Source organism: Penicillium macrosclerotiorum (genome assembly GCF_028827735.1).
Source record: "Penicillium macrosclerotiorum strain IBT 26536 chromosome Unknown utg000002l_segment0_segment0, whole genome shotgun sequence".
NCBI lineage: Eukaryota > Fungi > Ascomycota > Eurotiomycetes > Eurotiales > Aspergillaceae > Penicillium > Penicillium macrosclerotiorum.
In genome coordinates this window covers 1,961,688-1,976,315 of record NW_026643082.1, presented here as the reverse complement: position 1 = coordinate 1,976,315, position 14,628 = coordinate 1,961,688, and the positions used below count along the sequence as shown (strand labels likewise).

At 51.7% G+C, this 14,628-nt stretch overlaps 5 protein-coding genes across 5 annotated transcripts; 2 read left to right on the top strand and 3 right to left on the bottom strand.

Annotated features, from left to right (window-relative positions):
* Positions 1-688: 688 nt before the first annotated feature.
* N7462_001840 (uncharacterized protein) lies at positions 689-1,862 on the top strand (the record flags this gene model as incomplete). The annotated part of the gene is made up of 2 exons (XM_057073566.1): positions 689-743; positions 835-1,862. The coding sequence occupies 2 exons, from the start codon at positions 689-691 to the stop codon at positions 1,860-1,862; spliced, it is 1,083 nt and encodes a 360-aa protein (XP_056937207.1).
* An 878-nt stretch (positions 1,863-2,740) lies between these two features.
* N7462_001839 (putative monooxygenase) lies at positions 2,741-4,160 on the bottom strand (the record flags this gene model as incomplete). The annotated part of the gene is made up of 2 exons (XM_057073565.1): positions 2,741-3,828; positions 3,914-4,160. The coding sequence occupies 2 exons, from the start codon at positions 4,158-4,160 to the stop codon at positions 2,741-2,743; spliced, it is 1,335 nt and encodes a 444-aa protein (XP_056937206.1).
* A 3,894-nt stretch (positions 4,161-8,054) lies between these two features.
* N7462_001838 (uncharacterized protein) lies at positions 8,055-8,948 on the bottom strand (the record flags this gene model as incomplete). The annotated part of the gene is made up of 1 exon (XM_057073564.1): positions 8,055-8,948. The coding sequence occupies one exon, from the start codon at positions 8,946-8,948 to the stop codon at positions 8,055-8,057; it is 894 nt and encodes a 297-aa protein (XP_056937205.1).
* Positions 8,949-11,026: 2,078 nt separating this feature from the next.
* N7462_001837 (uncharacterized protein) lies at positions 11,027-12,673 on the bottom strand (the record flags this gene model as incomplete). Its single annotated transcript, XM_057073563.1, has 1 exon — positions 11,027-12,673. The coding sequence occupies one exon, from the start codon at positions 12,671-12,673 to the stop codon at positions 11,027-11,029; it is 1,647 nt and encodes a 548-aa protein (XP_056937204.1).
* Positions 12,674-13,467: 794 nt separating this feature from the next.
* Positions 13,468-14,517, top strand: N7462_001836 (uncharacterized protein; the record flags this gene model as incomplete). Its single annotated transcript, XM_057073562.1, has 1 exon — positions 13,468-14,517. The coding sequence occupies one exon, from the start codon at positions 13,468-13,470 to the stop codon at positions 14,515-14,517; it is 1,050 nt and encodes a 349-aa protein (XP_056937203.1).
* Positions 14,518-14,628: the final 111 nt, after the last annotated feature.

Below are 14,628 nucleotides of genomic sequence, written 5' to 3'. Positions count from 1 at the left end.
ATCGTATTCACTGTATGTCTTGAGTGGGCGCATAGCGACCTGCCCAGATAGAGCTATCCATAGCCTTCAAGCCACGAGGATCTCAAGCATAACGCTATGCTTTACGACAGGATTCCATCAAGTCTAGTCTCTACAGACGCTGATGCGGCTCAAGCTATAAGCGATATAACAGCGACAGCCTCTGTCTATATCTTTTCCGCCATAAGGGCAAGTCCAATAGTTCACGAAGTGGGGCCCAGAGAAGATGGATACCAGGACCATGCGGGCGCGATCCAGCACAGATCCAGTCAGTCTGGCGAAGCCAAGAAAAATAATGAACAATATTTTCGCAAGCCGACTGTGGCAATAGCCTGCAGCGACATGGGTCTCATTATGAGCCGCTCTTGTTCATTATGTTGCCAGCCGACGACGCTTATGAGGTACGCGGCCCACGTCGCTCAGCCCTAAGCCGACCCGGGACGTTCGCCGTAGAACGACATTACGCTATGGGGCAAGGCGACGTGTTTTCCAACCCAGTTGAGCTTAGCCGCGCTGCTACCAAGCACCCAAGATTGCTAGGGGGCCATAGGTCGGCGGCAATAGTGCTTTCGGGGCAGAGGTTATAATTGGCCTCCAGTCCACTTTGCAGATTTGTGGATTTTGCTGCTTGAGCGATATCTGTGGTAGCTACGGCGCGGACATTTGGACCATGCTGGGCCATATCCGTATACATCTGGGTATAGGCCTGGCCCTATTCTGTACCAGTAAGCGATTTTGCCAGTTTTCCTGTTTACTGACTGTCACAGTTGGACAGTTGCCTTCGGATCCAAATCATTGTACTCACGAAATGTTTAGAAACGCTAGCAGTGAACTGCACCTCGCCCTCGATTACCTCGGAAGCGGACGCAGAGACTGTGCGCCAAGGCTGCAACCAAATATCTGGCAACCTTACGATTGGTCCGTTTTCTCAGAATGCCAGTTCGCTCTATATCGACCTGGACGGCATCGAAACGATTCAGGGAAGCTTGTTGCATGAGTCGGGCCTCACAGATTATGATGCGACTGAGATCCCATTTTCCGTTTCCAGCACAACCCTAGTCGAAGTCGGAGGCGATGTTCAATTTGGAGATTGGATTTCTGGACTGACAAACCTCACTCTGCCGAACCTTGGAAGAGTCAATGGCGCGTTTTACATGGGCGTGTGGTCTTCCAATTTGACATATTTGGACATCACCAGTCTAGAATCAGTGAACTCAATATGGATCGGAGGGAGGAGTCTTACCACGATGCATCATACGCGGTTGCGTAATGCGTCAAGTATCACAGTTGATGACGCCGCATTAGACTCGGTTGACAGTCTGTTCAACAACCCGTTGAATATTACTGGAGGCGCCTATATCTGGGACCCGCTGCCAAACATGAATACTGTGACTATCGGGTTCAACTCGACAAATCTGCTGGCAGTCAGTTCACATGTTACTGTGATCTTCGGGGGCTCGAACACCACAGAGATGTACCTTGAGACTATCGAAATCGACGCTGGATCGGCCTTAGAACGGGGATCCAAGGTGCAAACACTCAAAGCAAACAGCTTGCAATTCAGTCCTGGCGACAATACCACCTCTCTCAATGTTCCGTTTGACGACTTGCAAGCCCTAGGGTTGCGAAATGGGGAGAAATATGAGAAGTTTCAAACCATCCGTCTCCCCGCTCAGGCTGTCAACTACACAGGTGGATTTCAGCTGAATATTGACGAGTGCCCATATTTAAACCTGTCATCCATGTACAGTGTCGATGATAGCAGCAACCAGACCTGGTACTGGCCAACAAACATTTCATCCATCTACATCTATAACGCAGATGTATCCAACTCATTCTTGTAGGCTCCCCCCACATCCATCCGGTTGTGGATGTTGTTCCATCACAAGCACCGCTGACACTGATACAGTGACACATTTGTCTCACGGCAAAATTCCTCTTCAAGCAGCAGTTTGACTCTGTTCAGCGTCACGCCCTCAAATCAGTCTGACTTTAGCTGCACAACATTCAACCAGCTTCAAAAAGAGGGCCGTCTACCCTCACCAGTTAGGAATTCTTCAGAGGCCTCAACTGGCTATTACTGCAAGAGTTATACCAGCCGCAGCCTGGCACTTTCTCTCAGCATTCCAAGCCTAGCCAGCCTGTTCGGAGTGGCACTTGGCGTTACGATAATGATGGTTTGATTTCAGAGGATTGGGTGTACGGCGTTTAAACTGCGTTTTTAAGTTTAGATTTGGCGCATGATTTCTAAATACCTTGCATGGAATGAGATACATCTAATTTATTCTGCTTTTCTATACCTGCAGCGACTTCGCGATATACATAAGCATCTTTTCTTTTATGATGCCATGGAACGCTATTTACAACAAGAAAAAAAAAACACAATATTTTCAGCAGGAACTCGCCTATCACCTCATCTCATCATAGTCATAAAGCATTCATAAATCACAGTTTTTACGCAAGCTTGGCGTCTCGCGGAGTACTGCCCCTAGATATGAAGACAAAGGTTTAGTTCAGGTGATCCGAGGACAATATGTGGAAGATTGTGTTTCATAAGTCTCATTTCATCAAAGGAGGCCGTGAATATACATCAAGGAGTCAAGGACAGAGTTACATGGATCAAAAGTTGATAAAATCGCCCCCAAATGGATGATGCGCCAAAAAAAAAAAAAAAAAAATCCGAACCGCAAAATAAAAGAGAAGAAAAAAAAACCGGCAGCGCTTACATTTGCGAGAAGTACTCATCAAAGTTTTCCTCTGCGACCTTAGTGCAGTCGAATCCGTAGATCTCCCGCTGGACATCGGCATCAGCCCACTTGTCTGGCACGGGGCCCTTGCCCTGTCGAAGCGCGGCAAACTGGCGGTCACGCTCCTCCTTCGCGGCACCATCGCCCAGGTGCAGAGCACGACCGGAGGCGGCGGCCATTTCGACCAAAGCCTCGGCACGGCCCTTGCGGACCTTCTCGTAGACACGGAGGGCCTTATTGATGGATTCGGGGGTGGTGTCAGGAAGGCGACTCAGGACAACAGCCAGCACGGCGCCGTCCTCGATGGCCTGGGCGGCACCTTGAGCCAAGTGAGGCAGGGTTGGGTGGCAGGCATCACCGACCAGGGCAGTGCTCTCTTGGATCCAGGTTGGGAGCGGATCATGAACACGCAGCTTCCATTCGCACACCTCGCCCTCGGGGACATAGTCGAGCATACGCAGAACCTTGGGGCAGAAGTCGCCAAACACTTCCAGCATGGCCTTCTTGGATCCCTGGGTGGTATAGGTGGCGTTGGTTGCGGCGGCGAAGTTGCTGTCCGGCTGGGCGGTGGAGAGGTTGTAGATGGTGTTGTTGGAAACGGCGTAGGCGATGATGTGACGCTTTTCGCCGATCCAGCGAGTGACAGTGTTGCTGTTGATGAGCTCCAGGAGCTCAGGGTCATCCTTGATCTGCTCCTTGTGGATCATGATTCGGTAGGCGGCCTGGTTGGTGTCCTTGACGCCCACGTTGACATTCAGACGCTTAAGCATCTCAACGCGAGTCTGACTCTTGATTCCATCAGCCGCCAGCAGCACGTCACATTCCACCTTAAAGGGAGTCTTGCCCTCGTCGCGGGGGACGGCGGTGAATGAGGGCCGGGGGCCGAACGAATCCACGTTCTCAGCGTTGATGGCGAAGTGAAACTTAATGGAGGAGTGCTTCAAGCAGCCCTGGTAGAGACCGTTGGCGAGGGACGAACGGTGTCCCACCATATGTTTGTAGCCATAGGACTTCTCGATATACTGCAGCTCGACATGAGCCAGCTCGCTGTCGGTTGCGCCAACTGTTCCATTGTCTCGGTTAGCTCCAAACGTTCGTTTCGTCTGCTTCAGGGCTTCAAAGGCTCCAATGACCGGTCAGTTACATACCTCGAACAGAAGTATCCTCAATGTTCACAGCTTCAGCCTCAATGCCTCGCCAGACACCCAGTCCATCCAGGACGCGAGCCATGTTCGGGGCCAGCTGGATGCCGGCGCCCACGAAGCCAAGGTTGTGCGCATTCTCATAGACGTCGATATTCTTAAAGCCACGCTGAGCCAGAGCCAGAGCAGTGGTCAAACCGCCCATGCCAGCGCCCAGAATGGCAATTTGCAAATCTTGAGGGGCCTTTGCCATAATGTCGGATATAAGCGGCGGTATGTTCAGAGAAGAGGAGAGAGAAGAGGGACGTTTCCGTCACAGATAAAAGAAGACGAAGAGAACGAGGAGAAGAAAAAGGTTCCAAAAATCTGGAAAGGAAGAACAGGGCGAGTTGCGAGTCTTAAATTTCTCTGCGTCGTTGACCGAGCGCTCCGTCGCATACGTGCTGCCTCAGCATGACGATGGCGGGATAGATTTTTCCCGCTTCTCCCACAGATCCCCACACGCCCGGTCTGGAGGGGCGCTGGAACGGTGGCCAACCACCGTCGCAGGAGTTCCATGACCGGTTGGAAAATTACCCGGGTTTCCAACTGTTTCCAGTGGTTCCAGTTCGCTGGCAAGCTTCACGGGAGACCCAAGGGAGAAAGAATTATCAACGAGGGGCAGATCGATAGTCGCACTGTAGGGGTCCTCCAGCCAATCAAATCCTCGGGTGGCCGATTCCAGGGCATCCTCGACGAGAATGTGACTATGCAGAACTTATACTATTGAGAGAATGCATGGAATTCCTGGTGGGCAACTACAGATGGCTTCTAGCGACGAGGACTTGCCAAGAAGCAAATCCTCCCTTCGGCCACACACTCTATAGCGGGAAGATGATGGGGAGATAGGAGTTTTGCCCTGCGGATCGCCTGCCCCGCGGCCCCAGACGCTTCCCCACATTCTGATTCGGCTGTGCTGCCTTCTCCGGACTCGGCGTCCGGAGCCACTCGGAGAAAGTCTGGTTGCCGTGGTCAACCCAAACTGCCGAGTAGTAATACCTTGCCACTCGTTGTTTCATGCTCATGTCCCTCGCACATACGTATGTCCTCCATAATAAACGACTGGTTGTGGGGAGGAGGGGGGCGTTATCAGGACAGCATCGTCACATAATAGCTCCACAGCGCGTTAGATCTAGATGGGTTCCAGCAAAGCGCATTATCTACATCGATCGTATTTTCATATATCTATGCCGATCTAAATATACATAAATATATCTTGTTATGACCCCAGATACCTTGCGCAGCACTTCTCCCCCCTCTCTCCCCCGTCGACATACTTCTGCCCCGGCTTGGCCCGCCAGCACCATCCGAAGGCTGTTCGGCACTGCTCCGCACGAACCCATACGCAAAGCACATGTCATTCTTGTGACCTGCATCATAAACCATATTTTCCATAAGGCCCAACTGAAACAATCGAGAACCGAGGGCTTAAGCCAGATGAGCGCCCCGGGAAGTGGGCCCCAGAAACTCTCCAGGTCGGTCTGATGCAGCGTGATCTTCAAATCGCTCGGCGCAGAGCGCACTTGAATCTGCGTTGCAGGCACTTCCGAATGAGGCCACCATAATAGGTGGCTGGCTTGACCTCGGGCTCATGCGTGGGCGTCTATGAACGGCCAGAATGCCGGTTTCATCGGAATGTGGACCATCTCTGTATTACGCTTCTTTTGTAGCTGATAGGAGCTATGGAGAGGGGCCCGGGAGTTGAAGCAAGTTCTAGATTGATAGACGGTCTTGTAAAGATTAGTGAGGTAAGGAATAGCATCGTGGGGTCATTCGGCTGCGTGGAGTCGGTTTGCTGTCTCACGAGCGTAAAAACAACGCTATTCACAGGGAGAGATGTGAAAGCCTCGATACATATATGATCCTATATAATCCGGGTAAAATAGGCTCTAGATAGGATTCAGCGGTAGCAAGTTGTCGCAGTCAGTCAATTCTACTAGGTTAGTAGGTGTACATAGTGAAAGAGAAGTAGGTACGGCAGGTTATAAAGCTAAGCTGTCTTGTAAATAACTGTCAAATCTTTAATTTGAGTATTAAACTAGACTACAGGAGCTTATAGATTATCTTTTATTGTTAAAAAGCAATAAAAACTCCTTAGTTATAAGCGGTATATCGGCGGATATATTCAAGTCCCTATATTGATATTCAGATAAACACAAGAAAAAAAATTATTATTATCTTGCAAATTTTCTAAATCGTTATTTAGGAGATATCTCTCCTCTTTCAAATAAAACGCTATTCACTTATATAATATAGCTCGGTTAGCTAATATTGTATTTCTACTAGGCTTTAGTCCTATTATCTTACAAGATATAGTAAGTGGGTGCTCTTTTAGTATCGGAAAGTCCCCTGCAAAAATTGTTTACAATGTTCGGCTACGTAGAGTCGGTTTGCTATCTTACGAGCGTAAAAACAACGCTATTCACAGGGAGAGATGTGAAAGCCTCGATATATATATGATCCTATATAATCCGGGTAAAATAGGCTCTAGATAGGATTCAGCGGTAGCAAGTTGTCGCAGTTAGTCAATTCTACTAGGTTAGTAGGTGTACATAGTGAAAGAGAAGTAGGTACGGTAGGTTATAAAGCTAAGCTATCTTATAAATAACTATTAAATCTTTAATTTGAGCATTAAAATAGACTACAGGAGCTTATAGATTATCTTTTATTGTTAAAAAGTAATAAAAACTCCTTAGTTATAAGCGGTATGTCGGCGGATATATTCAAGTCCCTACATTGATATTCAGATAAACACAAGAAAAAAAATTATCATCATCTTGCAAATTTTCTAAATCGTTATTCAGGAGATGTCTCTCCTCTTTCAAATAAAACGCTATTCACTTATACAATATAGCTCGGTTGGCTAACATTGTATTTCCACTAGGCTTTGGTCCTGTCATCTCACAAGATATAGTAAGTAGGTGCTCTTTTGGCATCGGAAAGTCCCCTGCAAAAATTGTTTACAATGCGGGTCATCGTATCGCTGCCAATGCTCGCGACATATAATCTCTTATTTACTAGACGGACCCACTGTACTGAATTTTTGTCTCGATGTGGTCTCTCAAGAGCAGATTGTCGAAGCAGTTGCTGACTTCATCGATAGATTTCACCATATTGACACTGTTATTAAACCAACGCCGGTTACGGGCTCATGGAGAACATAGAGGGTACCCCTAAAGCCGATGCCAGGTGACACCTCAAACTCAACTTCTGGGGCCCAATGCACGCAATCCAGGAAGCCATGCATGTGTTCCAAGAGGTCAATCCCAGGGGACAGAATGTGACTATTGCTCAAGTCTGCTCGATCGACGGCTGGCTCACGGCCCCCCGGGCATTCTTTCTACCATGCTATCTTTGACTAACTGCGAGTCTAGCAAATTTCCGCATGAAGGATTCACGGATGCATCCGGATTGGAATATCAAGTTCTTGATCGTCACTCCAGGGGGCGTGTGAACCAACTTTGCTGGGTTAAGCACTGAGCATGTGCCGAGGCATAAGCCATACGATGTCCGTGAGGAATCATTCAATCATTTGATTGGTTACAGCACAAATACCGAGCCGCAGAAAGCTTGAAAGGATCCTGATGATTGTGTGCAAGTCTTGTCTGAGTGCGTGGCTGGGTCTGGCCATTTACTTATGGCCACCGGGATGATACATTTGATGGAACATACTATCGGCGAGACCATTTCGACTGGCAACAAGAGATGAGAAGATTTTCACTTGGGGGTGGTGCAGTACTAAATGAGACTGGCATCGTATTTTGAGGCATCGATTGGGGCCCTTTATATGAAATAATGCTATAGTCCGGACTCTAGAATCAAATGGGAAGTATACCAAATGAAATAGCAGCTAGACATTATCAGTTTATATTGGAAATCATTGTCAAAGAAATTGTCTTCACGAAGTTCACGCTTTCACGTATAATAAGTACAGATGAATTTAAACCAATTGGTCAAAGAAATAGGAACAGGGAACTCCTCATGTTCAGTCGTTTTTGCGAGCACACACTCGAAAGCCAGAGTGCAGCAGTAGCTCTGAGCACATCAACAGAGGACCCATAGAAGCGAATGATGAAATCCCTTCAAGGGCTGATAAGAGGGGAATCATTTACAGAGAGCCAGCGGAGACAATGTTGCCAACGGTGCTCTCCAGGCTGGAGAGACCGAGGACGGCCAGCAGACCCTGGGCAGTGCCCTCGACCTTGACAAGCATGGCAGAGGTACCATCCTCACCGAGGACACCGAAGAGCTGGGTGGGGTCAGCAGCAACCTTCTCGGCAGCGGAGGCAAGGCCAGACACGGCGGGGACCTCGGCCAGGACGGTGCCGACGGTGCCCTGGACGGAGGACAGGTCAACGAGGCCGGTGACGAGGCTGAGGACAGTGGGCTCGAGCTGAACGACGAGGTTGTTGCCGTTCAGGCCAGTGATTTGCATGACATCGCTGAGGGGATCGCGCTTCATGCTGCCGGAGACAGCGCTCTCGAGGGTGCCAACCAGGGAGCCGACGACAGTGGTAACATCAGAGAGACCGAGGCTGGAGAGCAGGCTACCAACAGTGGAGGTGAGCTTAACCAGAGCGACCTTGCCCTCGCTGGTAGCGACAGTCAGAAGGCCTGAGCCGCTACCAATGTTGAGGTCGCCGACGCTGTCAGCCACCTGGATGATTTGGCCAACGGGGTCGGTGGCGCTTCCAAGGTTCAGACCAGTGAGCAAGCTGGCCACAGTAGGCTCCAGCTCGACCAAAACATTCTTGGACTGCTGGTTGGTAACGGTCAGAACGCTGTGGACAGACTTGGCGGAGGTGCTAGCGACAGCGCTGGGGGTAGCGGAGGGAGAGCAGAGCGGGATGCCGCTGGGCAGAGGAGCGCCGGAGGGGATCACGCCGGAGGGCACGCAGGAGGGGATGTTGGAGGGCACAACGCTGCTCGCCTCGGAGATGACGTTGGTGGGCAGAGCGGCGACGGTGGAAGCCAGAATGGCAGCAATGGCGAAGGACTTCATCTTGATGGGATTTGAGAGAATGACGGTGCTAGAACAGCAGTAATGAATGGACGGTATGGAACCGGAAAAGGAATGACAGGTGTAGGAACCGAAAACACAGAAAGAGCTTCTTGGATAGAGATTGGAAAGAATCGAGAAAGTCAAATGGCCCTGGCAGCTCTTTATAGACCGTCCATGGGCATCTATGGATGCTCCTCCATCATTGTTTGGCCCTTGCTCAGGGGCAGCCGTCCGTCTCTGGTGCCTCCCACCAGTACATCTTCGTGCTTGATGTCGTGGAAGAGCATATACTCCACACCCGCTAGACCAGGAAACAAAGAGGATGATACTCCCACCGTCGTAGGGTGATAGTGGGGCCTGCTGATGAGAGGATTGGCCTCAGCCCAATGGGTCCCATAAAAAGAGAAGCGGAGCAAGGCATTCTGTCATATCAAAGGGAAGAGGTCCACGACACAGCAGGTGGAGAGACCGGCAAAGGGGAATTGAGGCCCGGGGGCTGCTGTTAGCTTCTTGGCTATTCCCATAAGCTTTGCCGGAGGTTCATCTTCATTAGCCACTCTGCAGATCTGCCACCTCCGCTTTAAGTCTCACAGGTTGCGGGTAGCAGCATTTGACTTTCTGCCCCATGGGAATAACGGGTGTCCAGCGGGGAGGAGAGTGGATGTTGAAGAAGGATGTCGTGAATATGGAGCGTGAATGAAGACCAGGCCGTCAAGTTGCTTGTAGACGCCGCATCACGAGGCCCTGAATTCGGATGCCACGAGGTCGGGATTTGGGATTTGCCACATGGTTCGCAGGGACTAGTCCCGGTGTCCAGGGTCCTCGGAGTTCTCTGAATCTTTCCAGCCCGAGACCCTTCTCTCGAGCGCTTGGGTCCAAGCACCGGGCTTCCAGGATAAAACGCTTGGGATAGCCCGTTTCGGGGCGAGTGGATCGGCAGTTGCACCGCCCGACTCCTCCACCGCCAGAGGCAGTCATTGCGAGCATTGGACAAGAATGATGGTAAAGACAACGATCTGCGCTGTCCCGCCTCCAGGCACATTGAACGGCGTGAACCCCACTCGAACGGAAAAAAGAGTCGCTGATTGCAATTTGCTCCATGGTCACTAGGCGGCTGCTAAAGTCAAATAGTGCTGCCGGTGGACCCTGCAGCCTTCCCCGTCGCGGGGTGGAGCCGCCCCAGTCCCCTTTGAACCCCCTGTGAAGGACGATAACAACCAGTTGAGGGGCAAGACAACCCCTGTGACGAAGTGATGGGCGCAGGATTGGGGCCTGCCGCGCTACAATTGCATCATCATCATCATCATCCTTCGAGATTGGCTATCATGAATGCCGCCCCTCAACCCCCCTCCTGTTCCAGGGAGTCGGGCTCTCAGGTCTTGTTAGGGCTTGCCTATGGTGCCTGAATAGTTTCCCAGTAGCTTTATCAAGGTCCTTCAGCAGACTATTTCCATGAGGTGAAAAAGATGAGCTAGAAAAGTCAGAATGGGGCATAGAGGCATATGCTCTCCACGGGATTGAAACGACAGCGTTGCCAGGTTCTCCACTACCAAAAGAGGGGGTGGAATAGTGCAAAGTGTAAGAAGTGGTGCCCCTGAAAATCCTCAAAATCAAGAGGCATAGGGCGTCGCTGATTCGAAGAAGTGCTGAACGGGCTGGTCTCCCGTCGTGGTAAGGTTTACTGGCCAACTTTACTTGCGCGGGGAGGGAAGCCCTAAATGGGGCCAAGGTTGCATTGCAATGCCATGTTCTTTCTCTTTTTCAGCCTTCCCATGTCCTCGTTCGTGGAGGGCGTATGTCAGGTACGGAGTACATCAGGGGTTACCACGCATTGAGGCTCTTTGATAGCAGCTAGTAGCAGCTAGTAGCTCAATAGATTCCTCGTGCATGCCCTCCTGAGCCCGTCGTCAAGTGATTCACTACTGGCTCGCAAACATTGAAGAATGTTACCGCAATTTGGAACTAGGTACCATGTGCTGTTTTGAATATTAACCTTTAGCCATAATTATGTATGACTCTATATCTCACAAGCCCTCCCCTAGAAATGGTCATTTGGATAAGAAATAGAACACAGAAAATTAAGGATGCAGCCCGCCCCAGTAGCTCTCTCCATCTGGGTCCTGAACAGGCCCTGTTAGATCCTTGCACCGAGGGTTCTCATAATCTGCCACTGTGCCCATGGGCCAGATCGGCACGACGCAGACCTCGTTGTCCTCGCAGCCGCGACACTTCTTCCAGGTGGCCCAGCCCAGATACTCATTCAAGATCTGAATCTTCTCCACCGCCGACTCTAGCTCTTGCGCCTCCCATGCCGCCAGTAAGGTCGAGCAAATACTGTTTGCTACGCTATACACTGCGCGACCAGCTAGCTCTGTCGCATCTTGCTTCTCCAGGGGCAAAAACTGGGTGGCACATCGCCGGGCCTCCAACGCGGTATCCCGCTCGCTGTAGTCAATGAATGGCGACAGGAAAACCTCGAGGTGGTTTTGCAGAGACTCGAGATCAGAGAATTTGCCCGAGGCCATATACGACAACTCTTGGCTGTAGCGGGTGACAATCATGTCCGCGGTCGCCTGCCAGTTCCAAGACGCTTCACCCGCGTCGTGAGCCAGAACCAGGGCTGTCAAGTCCTTTTGGATAGGCTCCACATCCGCATGCGAGAGCTGTGCAAGGCGAGGTAGGGACGAGTTGTCCGGAAACAGGTCCAGATCATAGGCATATGCAGTGACGAAGTGGTCATAGTTGAGAATCACTCGGCCGCCTCCGATTCCATCGTACCGCGATGTCACAGCACGCATCCATCGCGGCAAGTCCGGTCCCCGACCTGGCCCGCCAGGCCCTCCAGGACCGCGTCTCTTTCGGTCATCTTCCTGAGATCCAGGGGGACCACCGTGTTTCCGGTCTTGTCTGCCTTTAGCCCACCGACCCTGGGGATCCGACTTCACCTGCGAGATCCGGATGGGTGTCAGATCGCGCTCGAAAGCACAAAGGATAATCTCGAAGCCAGCTTCCATACGGATGACACCATCGATGCGGCCGCCCCATTCGTTCTTAGCCAGCTCGCATGCCTTTACCGCGCGCTGGAACTCGCCCGGTGGCCCATGTTCTCCTTCCTGCGGCGAGTCATCCAGCGTGTTGTTGAACAGAAGTACATCCTGGGATTCGAGAGTGCCCTTATTGGTCTTGGCCGCGGACATGCCATCGATATAAAGAAGACGAAGGTCCTTCGCGGCAACATAGGTGTGGAGGTATCCGGCTTCAGACTCGTCCAAAGCCTCAAACGGCGGTAGGGGCGGCATCTCGTGGTGTCCGTCTTCCGGGCCATGAGGCTGGCGGCGTCGCAGTTCATCGTGAGACCTTTCTGGGCCTCCCGGACCGTCCTCGCGGTGGTCGCCTTCGTCATCGCCTGGGTGTCGGGGAGGCGGGCCATGATGCGGCCGCGCAAACATCAGTGCATGTTCCGGCTCAAACGCGAGCCACTCCGTGCCGTTCACCGGACTGGACTTGGAAGTCCCATGATAGAACTGGGTCCCGGCTGGTACACTTGCCAGAAAGAACGAAACTCCATTATGATGGAGAGATGATCCCCATTGGCGCATGGAATCATAGATAGTATTGAAGATGTGATTCGCATTTTTAAGCGGCGGCTCGGTCTCGGGCGATGCTGTAGCGCTGGCGAGGCTCCACAGCGCACCGGTAGCCAGCAACGACGAAGACAGGCGCATTGTGAAAAGAACGGCCCTCTTGTTTGAGTACTGCTCGATAGACGCGGATGCTTGAGCGACAGATAATATCCTCAGAGGCGAGGGAGTGCCTGCCCGGAGCTTGCCCAGCAGCTTATCTGATGATGGGCATTAGGGCTGGGCAATTTAAGACGCGTCATCACGCCACTAGCTCAGCACCATCCGCTTTCCAGCAATTTTCTCCGAGCCCACTTGACGGAAGTAGTGGTTAGATGTGGCCTGTGGCTTCATTGCTGCTTGGATCATTAGACTTAAGTGACGTGGCTGCCCCTGCGAGACTGAGATTTTGGTGATTGGATCGATTGGGGCGGCCGACGCACTGGGCAAGTTCAGTGCTACTCTAATAGTCTAAACACTTTAAATGGTTATTTGTTTCCGAGAAACAGGTTCGATCGGACTATCGTATCATCGGACTATGGGAATTTGCTGGACCGAAATGAAAGTGTTCCACCGCTGTTAAAGCTGGGGGTCTGTTCGGCCGACACTATGGGCAAGCAGCCCACTATAGGGGCTTCGAGTGCGGGCTAACAGCTTGTAAAGGGACATACTGTAGATCAAAATGCCATAGCCGATTCCTCCATCCTGCTTCGCACCCAACTTCTCAGCTAACTTGACCATGTAGTATAGAATACCATAACAGTAATCTCTATGCATATCGTATCTCTAGGGCCGCCGAGCACTCGGCTTCCCCGCGATGACGGACTGATTGCGCGCAGTCGGGAAAGGGTCGGCAAGATCGCGACCGCGTCAACAATCAACATCATCCACGCCCTAAAATGACCTCCGCTCCGCTCTGCGCCAGCGCGCGCTCCCTGACGACCTCCGCCCGACACCCTCGCACTCTGCTTCTCACCTTGGATGCCTTTGAGACCCTCTTCCACCCCCGCCCGCCGGTCCCAGAGCAGTACGCAACAACGGCGCACCGGTTCGGTCTCTCGCGAACTGTTGTCACCCCGGAACGAGTCAAAGCCGCGTTCAAGGATGTATATCGTGCACAAGCCAAGCTGCACCCCAACTACGGCCGTGCTGATGTCCTCCGCGGTCGGTACGGGGGCCCGAAACAGTGGTGGGAGGAGGTGATCCGGGGAAGCTTCGCAAAGGTGCTAGCCGCGGACGGGGCAAGGCAGCCCACAGCCCCTAAGTTACAAGACGACAAATATGTCGATCTGCCACCGGGCCTGGTGAACGCATTGCTGGATCGCTTCGCGGGCGCCGGGGGTTACACCTTATACGACGACGTTGTGCCATTTTTCGCGCGCATGCGCGAGCTTCGAACGACGTCAACCAAGCCCTTTGACCGCGTGGTCATAGGCGTAATCTCCAACTCGGACGATCGGGTCCCGGATGTGTTGAAGGCGCTGGGTTTACGAGTCGGCGATATGCGCGCGGACCAAGATTTATCTAGCATGGAGCTGCCCGGATTCGAAGAGCGAGGAGCCTCCGTACATTCGGTGCGGTTGCAGGAAATTGGCGCGAAATCCCAGACGAGCTCAGATGCCGATTTGGATCTTGTCATTACTAGCTATGAAGCGGGCGAAGAGAAGCCGAACCGAGTGATCTTTGATGTTGCGAGGCGTCAGGCTCGCTTGTTAGCTCAGGCAGAGGCACACACGCATGGGTCCACTCCGGTCGGTATCGAAGATATGGATGACTGGATATGTGTGCATGTGGGTGATGACTATGAGAAGGACTATCTTGCGGCCATGGATGCAGGCTGGCAAAGCTATTTTCTGGCTCGTGGTCAAAATGGCGAGAGCGAGAAACGACCTGCAAAGACGATTCGCTCGCTGATGGATTTGCTGGGTGAATTAAAAATTGGGTCATAACCTTCTATTCTTCCTATCTTTAGGTGTAAATAATCTATTCTTATTACAGATATATATAGCTTATTATCCTTGCTCCTAATTTATACGAATCTCCATACCGCCTGTCTTCGT